At 31.7% G+C, this 16,519-nt stretch overlaps 1 protein-coding gene across 1 annotated transcript; it reads left to right on the top strand.

Annotated features, from left to right (window-relative positions):
• Positions 1-7,399: 7,399 nt before the first annotated feature.
• Positions 7,400-16,004, top strand: LOC134695036 (uncharacterized). Its single transcript, XM_063556207.1, has 5 exons — positions 7,400-8,398; positions 9,523-9,553; positions 10,701-10,981; positions 11,336-11,363; positions 12,691-16,004. The coding sequence occupies exons 1-5, from the start codon at positions 7,424-7,426 to the stop codon at positions 12,990-12,992; spliced, it is 1,617 nt and encodes a 538-aa protein (XP_063412277.1). The 5' UTR covers positions 7,400-7,423; the 3' UTR covers positions 12,993-16,004.
• Positions 16,005-16,519: the final 515 nt, after the last annotated feature.

The following is a 16,519-nucleotide window of genomic DNA, read 5'->3' as shown; positions in this document are numbered from 1 at the left end:
TAGTATTGTAATTACCTCCAAGCTCTGAAATTTTTTGATTTACCAATTTTGTGAGAATAAAATGTTTTGTTAAAATTGCAGACTCTACAATGATTTAAATAAAGAATTCAAGAGGGAACAATTTATGTCTTTATATTATTAGAACAATGATGAAATACTTTTGAAAGTAAATAGTTGTTTTATAAATAAACTGATCTACGTCAGTTTTATCTCATTTTCGTAAAAAAATGTCCGTTGTACAATTCATAAGTGTAACAATGTCTATAACCAAGTTTACCCGTACCGTCCAAATACCCATCTGCTAGTTTTATTATTGTCGTGAACATGAGATATTTGGCACGACATTACACAAACAAAATTAAGTGATATTAACTGAATTTGAAATGTCCGTTTATAAATGTACATATATACCGGTACTTTCTTCTGACTTCACTGCTTGCGCGTTTTAAAAGATGTTCAAAAAAGGAGCAAATACGTATCATTGAGGGCGTTGAATGTGACCTTCTTGAAACACCATTCCTATGCTATGTTGTCTGTATTTCTATATTTATTAAGATATTACCCTCCCTGTAAAATGGTTGATTCAACATCCCCCTTAGTAACACTCACTTTAGATATTGATGTATTTGTCAAATACGTCTCGGGAATAACCCATTTTACTCATCATTCGATGTAAAGCATTTGATTGGTTGAGTTAAACAATAAATTTTGTAGAAACATCGGATACGTTGGAGGAACATTATATTTGGCTGTTCGATACGGCAATTGCTTCACAGGAAGGTTTCTTTTTACCTGTTGTGCTAATCAAGCGGACCTTGCTCAAGATTCAGTGTACTCGTCGTCTGATTGGTTTAGCTCTGCGTGCATTAGTTTAGAAAACTTTTCTGGAATCTTTGGTTATTTTTTCAAATCTCTATTGAGTGGTTTTGTTTATGTGTCACTTGATATTTTTGTTATGTAAAGAAATCGAAATTAAACTTTCTATTTTTGATGGTGTTATTTCATTGGCTGCTAGATACGAACAGAAGCTTCATATGAAAGTCCATTGTATTTGTCGTACTCCTCAAGTGGACCTAGATCGATCTCAACTAATTTTCCTCTTTGTTGTTAAGGTTTATCTGAAAGAATAGAAAAATGTGGCCGTTAATAAAAAAAAAATACTATGAGTACAGACGAACGGATGCATCTTGGAACGTTTTAAGGCATGGCTGGACTTATTTATATAAAAGTTATATCAGTCTATGTTTCAGAAAATTAATGACTTACCTGGATTTTCACGTGCAATTTTTCCTGTCTGCAGAAGATAGCAAAATAAACAAACACACGGTTTTCATTTAATACGGTCCATTTAGTTACAGAGTTTAAATCACCTGTTGTTTACAGGTGTCTATTGTCCATCTTTTGCCCATTTAAATCAATACTACTCACATCATCGATAATATGAGGGCAGCTTCTCAAACGTTTTCCCTACTTATAGTTGCACCTTCTGAAGAAAAAAAGGAGTAGCAAAATCCAGAAAAGTTTCGAGTTTTCTGAACAATAAAATGCATTTGAAATTTAATAAACTAAGTCCAGCTTTGCATTAAAACTTTTTCAGGCGCACCGGTTTGTTTATGCTCAGAGTTGAATATACTGAGTGTCAATGAAAACGCAACACTTTTGTTTTTTCAGAAAAATCATATAATTTATTTTTTTTATTTATATTAGAACTTTGTATAGTTGGTTTAAAATTACTTTTAAGCCAATTGACGACAACTTTACGGTGAGTGATTTTTGGAACAAATGCAAAGTAAGGGTTATTTTGAACGGACATAAACCGAGTTCACCGCTTTTCAACATACGCACCATTTTCACGATTTTGTCATGTAAAGCTTGGCTAATGTCATGAATTTTCCCGCCCTTATTGTAAGGAAACTGCGATAAACATCTGAGTAATTGCCAGAACTTTCTGACAACCAGCGACATGCAGTTTTGGGCATGGTCCAATGAAGCCTTTCACTGCACACAATAACGGGAAGACTTAAGTTGTAGCCTCTACAATAACCCAAATCATCCAAAAATTCAACCAAAATGGATCATTTAATGATAAGCGACATCCCGGGGTACAAAAAGCAAGAAACGCTCAGCCAGACCGATACACTTGGTCATAAACATATTCGATATTGACTCTGATTGATGTACGAATATCAAGAGAGTTCAATTGTGGTCACGGTAGATCCTTTAGAGCAATGTCAGTAAAGCACCATTTGCGCAGATATTGTTAAAGAGCACCAAAGTCTTTCCTTAGTGACATCTAAACGGCCGTAAGGTGTAAATATCGAATTCTGTAGACCCAAAATCATTCATTGTGTACCAAAAACGGTCATGGGTGGTTACATAGACACCCATTTTGGCTAAAAGTCATGTGTTTCGCCCGATTTTGGTCGGATCGTTTTGGGTCAACTCGTTTTCCCAATGACAATTTATATACCTTGTCATACTTAAGATCCAATACCGGACGAACAAAAATTAAATAAGCACTATAATTTAAAAAGCTGACTTTTGATATTTCATTATAGAAGATATAGAATTCAAATGGAATACATTTTTTATACATCGCTTTAATCATGAAAACACTTCGCTGATACACTTTAAAAAAGTAACTACACTTATCAAGTGACACGTATTATTTTTACATAACTTCACCCTTTCATTTAAGGATTATTCAATGAAAATCGTGTTTTTTACGAATACATGTACTTCTCATTTTAGCATATTATGTTTTTTAATTGAAGCAAACAATGATATGGTCCTACATGATTTCATTGTTTTCTTATGGTGTATCTTGATAAATGTAAATGAGGTTGGCCATGTGGTTTTAAATTTTGAGAGCCACTGATGAGTTTATATAGACGAGATATCCGTCTTGTGTATTCATTATTATACCACCTTCTTGGAATATGATTGGTTAAAAGCGTCTGAAATTATCTGGTTAAATAATGATTACATTGCCAATGTATATAGCATTTGCGAAAAGGATTTTTTTAATATATTATTTAATAACTTCACACTTCAGATATTTAATCAACCACAAACGTTCACTATGTACATACATTAGTATTGTGTCACTGGTTATGACCCATTACACCTGACATCTTTTAATACAGCTTTATAAAGAATTTGCTGTAAACAAATAAATACAACACGTTTAGTAATTTTTTGCGTCTGCAGCGCTTTTCTGGATTTACCTTCATCATGAACGCTCAAGCTAAACATTTGAAATTTGAGATAGTAAAGTACCGAAAATTGTTGAAGAGCTATATGTAAAAAAAAAACTAAAATAAATAGCCAAATTCATCTAAATCCAACTTTGCCTGAGGGAATTGAAACCTTAGTTTCATAATTAATTAATAATTAAAAAAAAATTTGCGGACAATTTTTGCAAAGTTTGTTAAATCATGTCAGTACCGAAGCACTGACTACTGAGCTGATGATACCCTCGGGGACTGATAGTCCACCAGCACAGGTATCGACCCAGTGATGTAAACAATTGAAACCAACACGTTTAATAATTTCTTGCGTCCAAAAGTCTTTTCTGGATTAACCTTCATCAGGAACGCTCAAAGCCATACATTTGAAATCAGAAGTTAATATCTTTCATGTTTTCCAGACTTTATATGTATTACACTGTGCAGTTAAAGGAAGTTAAAAAAAAGGTTAAAATAAGGTTAAAATAAAATTCCACTAGAATTGTTAATCAAATTGTAAACAAAATATAAGTCCTAAAAATCATTGCATTTTATTTTTCCAGTCCAAATACATATCAACATTTGTTTATTTTGTACAACATATTTGTCCAACTTTTAATTTAGTTTGTGCTAATTAGATACATTACCACATGTCTGATTCATATTTTATCATATATATTCCCCTACAGCTATACCCAATTGGTAATTGCAATAAAAACAAACCCTAATTCGTCTTTCACCTTTCAATTTAATGTTGACAAAAATCACAATATTGACAACAGAATATATTTCAGGGTATTATTTAAATGTAAGAGTTATTATCAAATATATATATGTACGTCTTTAAACTGTGATTATATGTACAATATATTTTATCAAGGACATAGAAATATACTTGTAGCACGTGTCTCTGCTTAGGCTAATGATGACTTTTCAATACTGCAACACTTTATTTTACAGAAGCAAACAATTAATTAACAAGCTTAAAATAAACAAAAATATTTTAACATGAAAGAAAATATTTAAATATGAATAACAAAAAAACTCATCATAGATACCAAGATAAAGTTTTGTATTTTTATTTTTGTAAAATATTATATTTTTATATTGGAATTTGCCAAAACATCTAATCAACAGTTTTAGTTTATTTCTTATTCAGATTTTTCCCTGGAAGAAATCACAATTAGCAGATCCCTTTCACGAGCAGACACAACAACTCAAAAACAAAATGTTCCTTTAGCAGATACTACACCAACCAGTCAACATAAATCAGATGTTACAGAGGAGGCATCAATGTCCGCCAACAAAGAATGGCTGAAGCATAAATCGAATGAATCAACATCGGACAATGCAACGTTATCCACTGAATGCTCCATGACAGAAGCTGTGAAAGCCAAAAAACTGGCCGAACCTCAGTTTCAAACCGTACCTGGTTGTGCTAATAGTTTGGCAATTAGTATTGAAAAGAAACCACCAGGTCATGTTGCAGGACAGAAATCAGAAAGAGTAGACAACGATGACATATATGAGTCAGATGAACAAGGCGTACTCCATAGCTCAGAAAGGCAATCAGTTGTATTTGACTTTGATAGGGACAGTTCAGACACAAGGACCGATCTAGTAGTCCTAGATTATGCAACTGAAAACCAAACTTCGGATGTTACAAAATACAGAGAAATACATGAACTTTCGTTTGATGAATACAAACCAATGGAAGATTCTCTTGGAGCTTCTCTGAAGTCAGGTGTCACTGGTGATTTGCATATTGAAACTGTTACTCAACCTGGAATTATAGCACATCTGAAACGTGTGTTTGGCATTACCAAACAAGTCAAAGAAGTTAAAGTGTCAATCACAAAGGAAAGCTTCTTAGAGAAGTCTTCTAAAGTTGGAAAAAAGAAGCTACACAACAGAAAGATAGCACCTATAATTATCTGGGATTTTGGTGGCCAGGATGTTTTCTATTCAACTCATCAGACATTTTTAACGTACAGAGCTATATACATAATTGTATTGGATGGAAGTAGAACACTTGATGATCCCTGTCCGTATGAACAATACCTCCCAGGAAAGAGTGGACATAAAACCTCAAGAGGTATGTAAAAAAATACATACGTTTGAAATACACACTGTTGTGGAACAAAAGTAAACAAGACAAACAAAATCTTCAAATATGTTAAAATATACATAATACGTCTGATAACTTACACACCCTCAAATGTGTATATATTATTGCAAGAATTAACACTCATAACTATATTTAGAAGACAGTAGATCTCGTAGAGAACATATACATTTAAAAGATTGTCATACCTTTTGCATTATGTATTTTACGTATTTATTTATTTTATTATTACAGATTATCTGTTATTCTGGATCAACACCATTGTAACATACTGTAAAGGAAGTATTCGGGGATTTCCCAAAATTATGGTGGTTTTAACGCACAAAGATCAGATATCAGCAGTAAGTATGTTGTAGAACACGCTCTACATTAGAAATATAATTGAATATAAAATGGAGAATATTTATTGAAGAGAACGATTACAAACATGCTAGGTTTATACTTTGTGACGGGACGATGTCAGCTTTCCAATTATCAATTTCCCATTTCTTAGCAATAACTTACCATATGCCCCTCCCATTGTGTTTACATACTCAGTTGATACCTTATGCTCGTAAATGTTCAAGTATATAGAATTCATTTACAGAAATGTGTTCCTTAGGCAGAAACTGCTCCAAACAGTTATGAGGAGTAAGGATTAAAAATTAAACTCCGTAAATGTTATGGACACCATCACGATTTCATTGATTCATACGATGTGCATATGTCTTAACTAACTAGATCATGCTTTCCACGTCTACAATTGTGCTTTACAGTTTTAAAGGTCGTTTGGTCTTTCAAAACCGAACGTGATCTATCCCCGAATATGACTGTATTTTTTAGTGTGAACTGGCATTGGCAAGAGACATGTCTCGGTATTTGTGTATCCAACGTTCATTTATTTATTTGTAATTTTAATCGGATATTGTTTTTGTTTTATTGTTGGTACTTGTAATTCTATTTTTTTATTTTCTATTCCTGTGTGAACGTAAAGATAATTTATCACCCAGTTCACTTTTAGTTTAAAGCAACTATGTATACAGGAATTATTTGTTTTACACAGTTTGTTTTTGGTAGAAAAGCTGACATGATTAGTTACTACCAGCAGTATTTTATATTAATATTCTTGTAAATTTTATAAAATACATCAAATATCATAAATATATTTAAAATTTTGATTTTGGATTATGAGGACTCTTTTGGGTGAAAAACACACATTTGGGAGAATCGGACACGTTTGAGAGTATTGAATATATAATGTTACTGTGTACTTGTTCGTATTTGTGTACCTCTCTAGAAACATGTCTTTTGGGGAATTCAACTTGGGTATTGTCTAATTCTAAGGCTTGATTGCTACCTAGTTATCATGTTTAACTGAATGTTGTGTATTTGTTCAGATTTATTATTCATTTGGGTATATATTCCTTTTTTTTTTTGCTCCTATGATATGATACCAGTGTTATACTTTGAGTTCTTGCTTGTTTTGTGTTTGAAATGGAAGTTTTTGTTTGAGATTGCAGTAATGTAATTGGTAAAATTTAGCGTATAAGCAATAACGATCGTACATTTAAATATGTTCATTTAAATATAAGCAATTGCTTAATATATACATTTGTCCATAGGGGTAACAAGTTTAAAAAAGGTACTCATTAGTGACTCTCAGATAAAAAAAAAAAGTAAGAAAGCCAAACAAATGAGTGTTGAAGAGCATTTGAGGACTAACAATTCCAAAAAGTTGTGCCAAATACGGCTAAGATAATATAATACGCCGCATTTCGAATAATTCATACCTTTGGTAAACATATCATATTAATATTATTTTCAGAATGATGTTGAAACTAAACGTCGTTACATATTTAAAGAAATCTACAAGATGTTCCACAATACGCCATTGATGCAACACTTGGTGATTGATGATGAAATATTTGTAAACGCTAGAGACAAATATGACCCAGAAATGTCGAAGATAAAGGCTGTTATCATGCGCGAATCAGAGAGGCAACCAACATGGGGAGAACCCCTACCAAAATGCTTTATCCCTTTAGAGTTAGAACTTGCATCACTCATCAAACGCAATATTCCACTGATTACAATGGACCATTTGCAGAAAATCAACTCACTACAACCAATACGATCCTTGACAGAATCTGAGTTAAAAGTATTCCTGAAATTTCAACATGCCATAGGCAAGGTGTTATACTTTGATGAACACAGATTAAACCGTCATATTATTTTGTCTCCAACCCATTTAATTGATGCCTTTAAGTCTATTGTTACTGATAGAAGTTTCTGCCAAGGAGACAAAGAAAGAGAAGAGTTATGGGATGTAATGGGCAAGAAAGGGGTGGTATCAAAACAAGTTATCCAACAAATTTGGAAAAAAAAATATCGGAAATTTTACAATGATAAAGATTATTTACTGAATGTCATGACCCATCTCGATATATTGGTTGAACCAAAGAGATACGACTTAGATCGCAACCGTATACCTGCTGACTTTTATTATATCGCAAGTATGGTACGAGCGAAAGATGATTCTGGGTACCTTAAGTCAGCAGGCATTGCTGACAGGAGTATTGCCATAGCTTTTCAGTCTTCTTCACTGATGATACCTCCTGCATTATCATTTAGATTTATAAGTTACTGTCTATATGTATGGGCAGTGAAAACATACGGAGAGTCAAAGAACGACATGTTGTTCCATAGGTCAGGGGTGTTCACTCTAGATCCTTCTTTGGATATGTCCATTACTTGCGAAGATGACATGATTATTGCCCGTCTTGTTCATGCTAGAACAAACACACTGATATCGAGGGATATGGCTTACAGCATTATTGCGTGTTTAACATCTGCATTAGAAAAAATAAGTCAGTTATATATCAGAACAAGCAGCGACTCCAGTCACATCAGTGATGCAGCCTTTATTACAAGAATATGTTGTAACTCACCAGATAATCCATGTATCATCGACGTCAGACAACTAGAAAACATAAGCAACATATGGATATGTCCTTCACATGGGATTGAACATAACATAAATATAATCACATCATGGTTCCAAAGAAAGGTATATAAAGAATAAGTTTGTGTCAAATAATAAACAAAATATAACAAAGGGATACTCAAACTCATGAGTCAAAAATAATACTAACAATGCAATGGTCGTATAGGAAAAAGATGAAAAGGCAACTAACAGTTCATTTACATATGTTTGCTTATGACAGGTGCAAGGAAATACAACGGGTTCAGACGTATTAACTTTAACACTAACTTGAATAAGTAGTACAGCATATGCGCTAAAAGGTTGCACTTTGTGAATACAGCTGTTTCGCAAACCACGCCTGTTTTGGGGAGAATATTCATAGAAACTTAATTTTGTTTACATACTAGTTCCCAGTTATGCTCTCTGTGTTCCATCTCACAGAGACATACCTTGGGAATGTTACCAGTAAATTTACATGTGCATTTTGTTTACATTGGAATCTGTGGTAACCTTTCATTCGAGGTAGGGGAAGTTAAGAAAATTAGCGTTAGTTTAAACTCTGAGAAGTTCAGGGCATATAAACGTTGAAAATATGTCGCGCAGCCCTATATTTTGACCTTTGAAATAAATTGTGGTGCATATGAACTTCAATTCTAGGATTAGATTTTTTTTCAAAACTTCATAGTAAAAGTGGTACAGTTTTAGCCGTAAACGGAGTTTCTATGGGAAATTGCATTGTCAATAATTACAGAAATGCAACCTAAAGACATCCAATAAGCTTTGGATTTGACAGATTAGTGAAATAAACAATTACTACTGGTCAATAAATTTGTGATAGTTCATCGTTTGACAATTAGTTTAAGACAAAACATGTGAATTACAGCACCTTTGATTTTTAGAGTAATACGAAAAATCACAAACATACTGTATTCCGAGGAAAATTCAAAACGGAAAGTTCCTCATTAAATGGCAAAATGGCAAAATCAACAGCTTACACAAATCAAACGAATGGATAACACACGTCATATTCCTAACTTGGTACAGGTATATGTAATGTATTGATTGTGTTAAATACCAAAATGAATATTTATACAGATATTACAGTATACAGAGAATAATCTAACATCTTTTTGTTTTTTATAGCTTTTTCATGTTAATTCTATTGTATAATGTATGCCACGTGTATCCACATGTTGTTTTTTTTGCAGGGAGACGACAAATGTGAACCAGATTGTCCAGGTATTGTTTTTTTCATTTGTAAGAAGCAGACATAATTATCACTTGTATTGTTTTGTGATTTTACTTTTTTGCCTGTGATATAATCTCATTCATGACGATTTTACTATTTCACTTAGAAATTATGTAGGCTTTAATTACAGTGGGATAATGAGTATATACAAACCAGAACAAACAACACATGAAACAGATTAAGAAACTGTGTCATCAATACACAAATGCTTGAATTAGATATCAATCAATTTATAATATCAAAGTTTCTTCTAAAGAACCGGTTGCTTACCCCGAGGGTATTGAATAAATAAAGGCAACAGTAGTATACCGCTGTTCAAAACTCCATGGACAAAAAACAAAATCGGGGTAACAAACCAAAACCGAGCGAAACGCATTAAATATAAGAGGATAACAACGACACAACACCGAAACGCAACACACACAGAAACGGACCAAGCATCAGACAAAACACCACGAGAATAACAAATATAACATGAAAACCAAATACATGACAGTCTTGTAGTCAACGCGACGGTGTTGACAAGCATATCAAATGTATGGTATACATATTCATAAATTTATGAAATAGCTGTTTTTAAAAGTATAAATTATTTGAAATACGTAGGATTTTTTTATCCCAGGCATATAGTACCTTAGCCGTATCCTGCATAACATTTTTTTGAATTTTGAATCTTCAATGCTTTTCACATTTATAATTGCTTGGCTTTCACACTTTTTTTATCTGCATGACTGTGCTGGAAATTTTTGGTCCTCAATACTCTTCATCTTCGTACTTTATTTAGCTTTTTAACCTTTTTTAATTCGAGCGTCACTGATGAGTATGTTGTAGACATAAAGCGCGTCTGGCGTAAATACAATATATAATTCTTGAATCTATGATAAATTTATGCACCGATGAGTCAAATGTAGACGGAACGTGCATATGGCGTATCTCAACATTCTTTGGAGTTCGGATTTTTTCTTATTTTACTTTTTTTTTGGCAACACATTTTAAGCCAGGGATACATAAAAAAGTAAACAATTCGTTGATGAATACCACAGTGTCATACATTTATCAATGGACAAATTCTGAAATGTGTTTTCAACTATCAAAGATATTACAAATCCAAAACATAATGATATATGTCGTTTACAGTTACAACTGAAGAGTTTTTGAAAGAGATTCCATCAGATCTACATCTGCGTCGATTATCCCTGCTGTACAACAGAGATGAGATAAGACAACTGGCTACGCACCTGGGACTGACATATGCTGAATGGGAAAATGTTTGTGACCAAGAAAGTCAAAGTGACGAACCGGAGAAACTGAAATTTGAAATCCTCAGAAAATGTCGGAACACATTTTCGTTGACATTTAAAAGCATAAAGGATGCCACGGTGTATGCAAACATACAAAACCCTCATACCATCTGCAAGGTACTAATATGATAATACATAAGTTTGATATACGCATCGTGCTGTGTCGACAAAAAAAAATATAATATATAATATAAAACAGCGTTCTTAAATATTTCTTTTCATTAATTTAAACATACACTGACGTGTAATAGCTTTCAATAACTTGCATAACTAACAGGATAAATATATTCAACATGTTTAAACTGTTCTCACACTTTGTCGAACATTAATGTAATTGGAATAATTATCATTTAATAGAAATTCATCACGAAACCTCTTAAAACATAATAATAATGCAGTGTAAAATGCAAAATATACACGTCTACGTACAGTCTGTCTTGTTTTACTGATATTTCTTGTGATTGTTTATAGGTTGTAGCAGGAGCAAATATTGATTTAGGTAAGTAGAAGTTTAATTTACATGTCCGACATACGCGATATGTGTTATCATCATTTACGACTTAACAAACAAGACAGTAAACATGCCTTTATTAACCATGTTCTTTGTAATACTTCTACATTATTAATTTATGTAAGTATAAGTTTAATTTAAATGTCCGACATATGCGATATGTGTTATTATCATTTACGACTTAACAAACAAGACAGTAAACATGCCTTTATTAACCATGTTCTTTGTAATACTTCTACATTATTACTTTATGTAAGTATAAGTTTAATTTAAATGTCCGACATATGCGATATGTTTTATTATCATTTACGACTTAACAAACAAGACAGTAAACATGCCTTTATTAACCATGTTATTTGTAATGCTTCTAAATTAAGAACAGTTAATAATACACGCGGGACAAGGCGGGTGCAGTTGTATAAATATTCCTTTTTAAAGATGTGTAACAAATAAGTGTAAGACATTGAAATATCATCAGGTTTGCACTCGCATTGAACGACTGGTGTCACATGCTTAGCATGAAATGTTTACCTTTTCTGAGCAACTGACATTAACAAGTTTTGTGGCGTTGTTCGTATTGTTTAGTCAGTGGTTTTCTAGGCTTGTTTTTTTTTAAATTGATGTCTTTTGGTTGTTTTTATATTTGTAATAACAATGTCAGTTTGATTTTCACTTATGACTTAACACACTGAATATACCAACTGGTTTGTTCGATAGTAATATTTCATATAAAGTTGTTTGTTTCTTCGTCGCTTTATTTAAGTGTTTTGATAGTTGTTTGTTTCTTCGTCACTTTATTTACGTGTTTTTGGAAGTTGTTTGTTTTTTCATCGCTTTATTTAAGTCTTTTGGAAGTTTTTTGTTTCTTCATCGCTTTATTAAAGTGTTTTGGAAGTTGTTTGTTTCTTCATCGCTTTATTTAAGAGTTTTGGAAGTTGTAAATTTCTTCATCGCTTTTTTTAAGTGTCTTGGAAGTTGTTTGTTTCTTCATCGCTTTATTTAAGTGTTTTGCCAATAAAAACTGACAAAAGTATAAGTTTTCGACGAGTAGAAAATGTAACAAAAATAATATTTTTACAACATAAGGAATTGGTTGTTATAAAATCAAATGTGTGTAAAGAAATCATGTCTTCGTAAATAATAGCTGGTTGTGACCGATTCAATATGTTCGGAAATGTACAATGTTTTCCGCAATCTACTACTTTGGAATTCAATCTTAATTTCAAAATTACAGTTTCGAAGTTAACGCAAAACAAAATAGAAGTTATACTTTAATTGGTATATTACATGTGAGTTTTTTTCGTTTGTCTTTTAGATGACAAATGGGATATAGTACCAACAGAAGAACACATCGATAGATTGGCCCCATTAATTGGGAACAGTTCTCTTCACTTCTTGATCGAACTTGATATGAAGTTTGAGACGTGGGAACAGATTTGTTACAGACAAGCAGACAGAGATTTGGTAAGACTGAACAAGAATATTTTAGAAGAATGGAGAAATCAGTTTTGCCGGTCGCACAATCTGAAACCAACATTGCGTAAAATTGGACAGGCATTTAGTAACGTTGGTAAACATGGCAAAATGGTTGAAAACACATTATCAGATTTGGTTTGAGTACCTTTCATTTAAACATCAATTTCATGTGACTGGAGAATGCTACAAGAATAATAAATATTAAGAATAGAAGGAACCTACAACTGTTATTGTAAGCTGAAATCTTAACATTTAAATTTTAAAATGCTTTTATGTTTAACTTTTGCCATCATAATCAAAGTAAACAGTGCATTTTCTTTTAAACGTTGTTTTGAAATTGTTTCATGACATGTGTACTATATACATGTGTAACAATTGTCTTTTTCTCACAATTCAAGCACTTTTTTGTTTTAACCCTTCGTTATTGAACACCATTTTTTTTTATTATGTTATTCTGCTTATATCTATTTTCCCTAAAGACTAATAATCATATAGATACCATGTTTATGTAAGAAACAACTGTCAGATTTGTATTTATTGTTATTTATCTAAAATATGACTTACGGAAAACAAAATCATCTCTTCAACGTCACGTCATTCATCACCGTTGTTGTTGTCTATTCATTTGGTATGTTTAAGGTTTTTGGTTTTGCCATTTGAACATTTGATTAGGGACTTTCCGTTTTAATATTTCTAAAAGCTTGGTGTTTTTTTTATCTAACTTTCTACACTAAAAATGATTATAATAGTTCTTCAGCATTCTTATTAAAATTTTGGTTGGGGCTGTTAACACATTTTAAAACTTATCCGAACTTTTACTTTAATTCAAAGTCAAACATAATGAACCAGTATTTTTGTTTTGTTTTGTTTCTACTAAATATCAAATATGTTTTGTTTTATGTTTTTGAATTTGTTTTTTTAAATTTTGTTTGCAATAACTTACATTTTTTTTTATTATATATAAACATAATAAGATGAGGTTAATTATGACTACATATGTCATAAAGTGTTTGTGTATTGACTATTATAATGCACGTGCCTTTGTGAATACTTTATATCAACAAGTGCGTTTTCAACTATATATATGAGCAAGTGCATTTGAGATGACTATACATTAAGAGGATTCAGTGATCAATCACAAATGAAATACATTTCAGATATGTATAACCTGTTTTGGTTGTCTAGATTGGTCAAACAGTAAATAGCATAAAAAAAAAATTCAAATAAGCATAACTCCTATTAAAAATTAACAATTACATTTAAGAAAAATTAAATTTAAATTATGTTTATGTACTGTCACTTATTAATAAGTAATTATTCAGATTAGAACACATATTTGTTTATGTAACAATAATCAGCCCTTTCAATTTTATAAATTTTAAGGGCATTACCCCTTAGAATGTTTGTTAAGCAATATGAATGTTTAACAATTAAAATAATAATTCACTTAAAAAAATGCTTTTTTATCAAAGTTTGGATTATTGAAACAATGCTTGGCTATTCAGAAGGTATCCATAAATGTGCAAATATTGTATTCTACCTAAGTAAAATAAAGAATTAATGGAAAACAGAATGATTTTTTTTATTATTTATATAGAAATTATCTAGAAATTACTCAATGGTTATCTGTTTAAAAAGTATAGCTGTAATACTATGAAACTACACCAAGTCTTAACTAGTTTGTGTTGAAACCAGCTTAAAAAATCATATTGCCCATTAATGACCAGTATTACATAGTTCTGGGAGTATTGCCCAGCCCGGGAAAACACCCGGGAATTCCCAGGCGAGTAATACTTTGCCAACCCTGGTTTTTGCTTAATATTAGAATTATAGAATACTTAAATGATTGAAACAATAATTCAGCAATGTAAATTTATATACATGTTGAGAAGTTTTTATTGCAGAGGAATATATTTTGATGTGTACAATTTTTATATTAAGCTTTGTATTTGTAAGTTGAGCATGTTAATATGTAAATTATTTTATCTCATGTAGTAGCTCTTGTTCACATTATTTAGTCTCAGATCCGTATATTTTTTGTTTTATCTTCTTATATATCAGCTCCAAAGTTTGTTACGAAAATATGTGTTTTATCAAGCAGCAAACAATCCATGTATAGTTGTTTTTAGGTTCATATGTATATAACTTTTTTTTTCTGGAATATTTGTTATACTTTGGAAAGTTCTAAACAAAAGATAGATTGCTGGTCTAACGCCGCTGACATCATTATGCTAATGTTCAAATGAAGAATCATAAAATGTTGAGTTAAACAAATTAATGTCACAAAACCGAAAGCGTACCTAAATTCCAATGTTCCTCCCCTGGCAATCAACATCGCACCAGATTCATAATTTCAAGGACTCATCCTCCTAACAGAGTGAACTGATCAATCAGTTATTTCTGAATAATTAATTTTTAAAAACGTCTTCATGTACGTTTTATTAATCTGTACAGACTCATAAAACTATTGAATATTGTTTCAGATGAATGACTTGCGATGACAAAATGTCGCAGTAGTATGTTCAAATCAAACATAAATAGTATATTGGCATGATTTATAAATGAAAAAAAAAAATAAACAGATATATGCATCGAAAAAGTATTTCATTTTAACTACAAGGCTGCTTAAAATCTGTTGTGAGTTCTCAATGAATTTTTTGTGACAAGAAAAGAGCTGACGGATTATGATAACGGAACACAGTTCCGTGTGGTATGATATAAACTGAGGGAAATGATCCCGGTATTTCTTCTTTTTGTAGGTTTGATGTGTAAATAGTTAGTATAGGAACCAGGCTTAAAATTTGATACGCCAGACACGCCTTTCGTCTACATTAGACTCATCAGTAACGCTCACATCAAAATAGTTAGCATAGGAACCAGGCTTAAAATTTGATACGCCAGACACGCCTTTCGTGTACATTAGACTAATCAGTAACGCTCACATCAAAATAGTTAAGGCCGAACAAATATTTTTTTTTAAATAAAACATGTAAACATTTAAAACATATTGCTTTGATTACAACATACCCCATGATGTTGTAGCAGACCCAATGATAAGGTTTTGATAAGTTTTTTAAGACTGGTTTTCTTTTCTTGTTTGTTGATTCTGTCGAAATATTAAGAAATATAAACCATTTCATATAGAATTATATTATTTACTTATTATATAAATATAGCTTTTATTAATATCATATATATCTAATTGCTTTATAATAAACACTTTGAAATAAATGTTGGTGTTTCTTTGAATGCAAGTTTTTGGTTATTCATGATTTGTTAAATAGATGTGGGCTGCCCAGCAGTGATAAACGGATAAAAGCAATACAAAAGGAGGAAAGTGGAGATATCCTTGGTTTTCGTTTTTAAAGATGTAACTACTACATCGGAATCTCTTTAGCTTGTTGTGTTGTTTCAAAGTTGTATAAATATTGAGGTGATCTATCCTAACGTCAATGTTTATGCAATGATGGTTATTGAAAGAGCAATACTTGGCTGGCACATATTGTCTTCAATTGCAAACACATTATTGCATTATGATTTAAGGACCACCCTTTAAAGAGTATATATGTCTTCTTATAGCTTTTAAAGATGATAAAAAACGGGATTATCTTAAATATCTACGAGCAACAATGTACTGCCAATAAAAGCTCTAATCAGAAATTACTTAA

This window comes from Mytilus trossulus, chromosome 13, assembly GCF_036588685.1.
Source record: "Mytilus trossulus isolate FHL-02 chromosome 13, PNRI_Mtr1.1.1.hap1, whole genome shotgun sequence".
NCBI classification, from domain to species: Eukaryota; Metazoa; Mollusca; class Bivalvia; order Mytilida; family Mytilidae; genus Mytilus; species Mytilus trossulus.
This window is presented reverse-complemented; position numbering and strand designations above follow the sequence as displayed.

What these genes read in the sequence shown, in the direction of transcription:
- LOC134695036 (XM_063556207.1), top strand. Translation starts at nt 7,424, where the DNA reads ATGGACCATTTGCAGAAAATCAACTCACTACAACCAATACGATCCTTG. An exon ending in ATGTGAACCAGATTGTCCAG is followed by an intron (nt 9,554 to 10,700) that starts GTATTGTTTTTT and finishes TGTCGTTTACAG; the next exon opens with TTACAACTGAAGAGTTTTTG. An exon ending in AGGAGCAAATATTGATTTAG is followed by an intron (nt 11,364 to 12,690) that starts GTAAGTAGAAGT and finishes TTTGTCTTTTAG; the next exon opens with ATGACAAATGGGATATAGTA.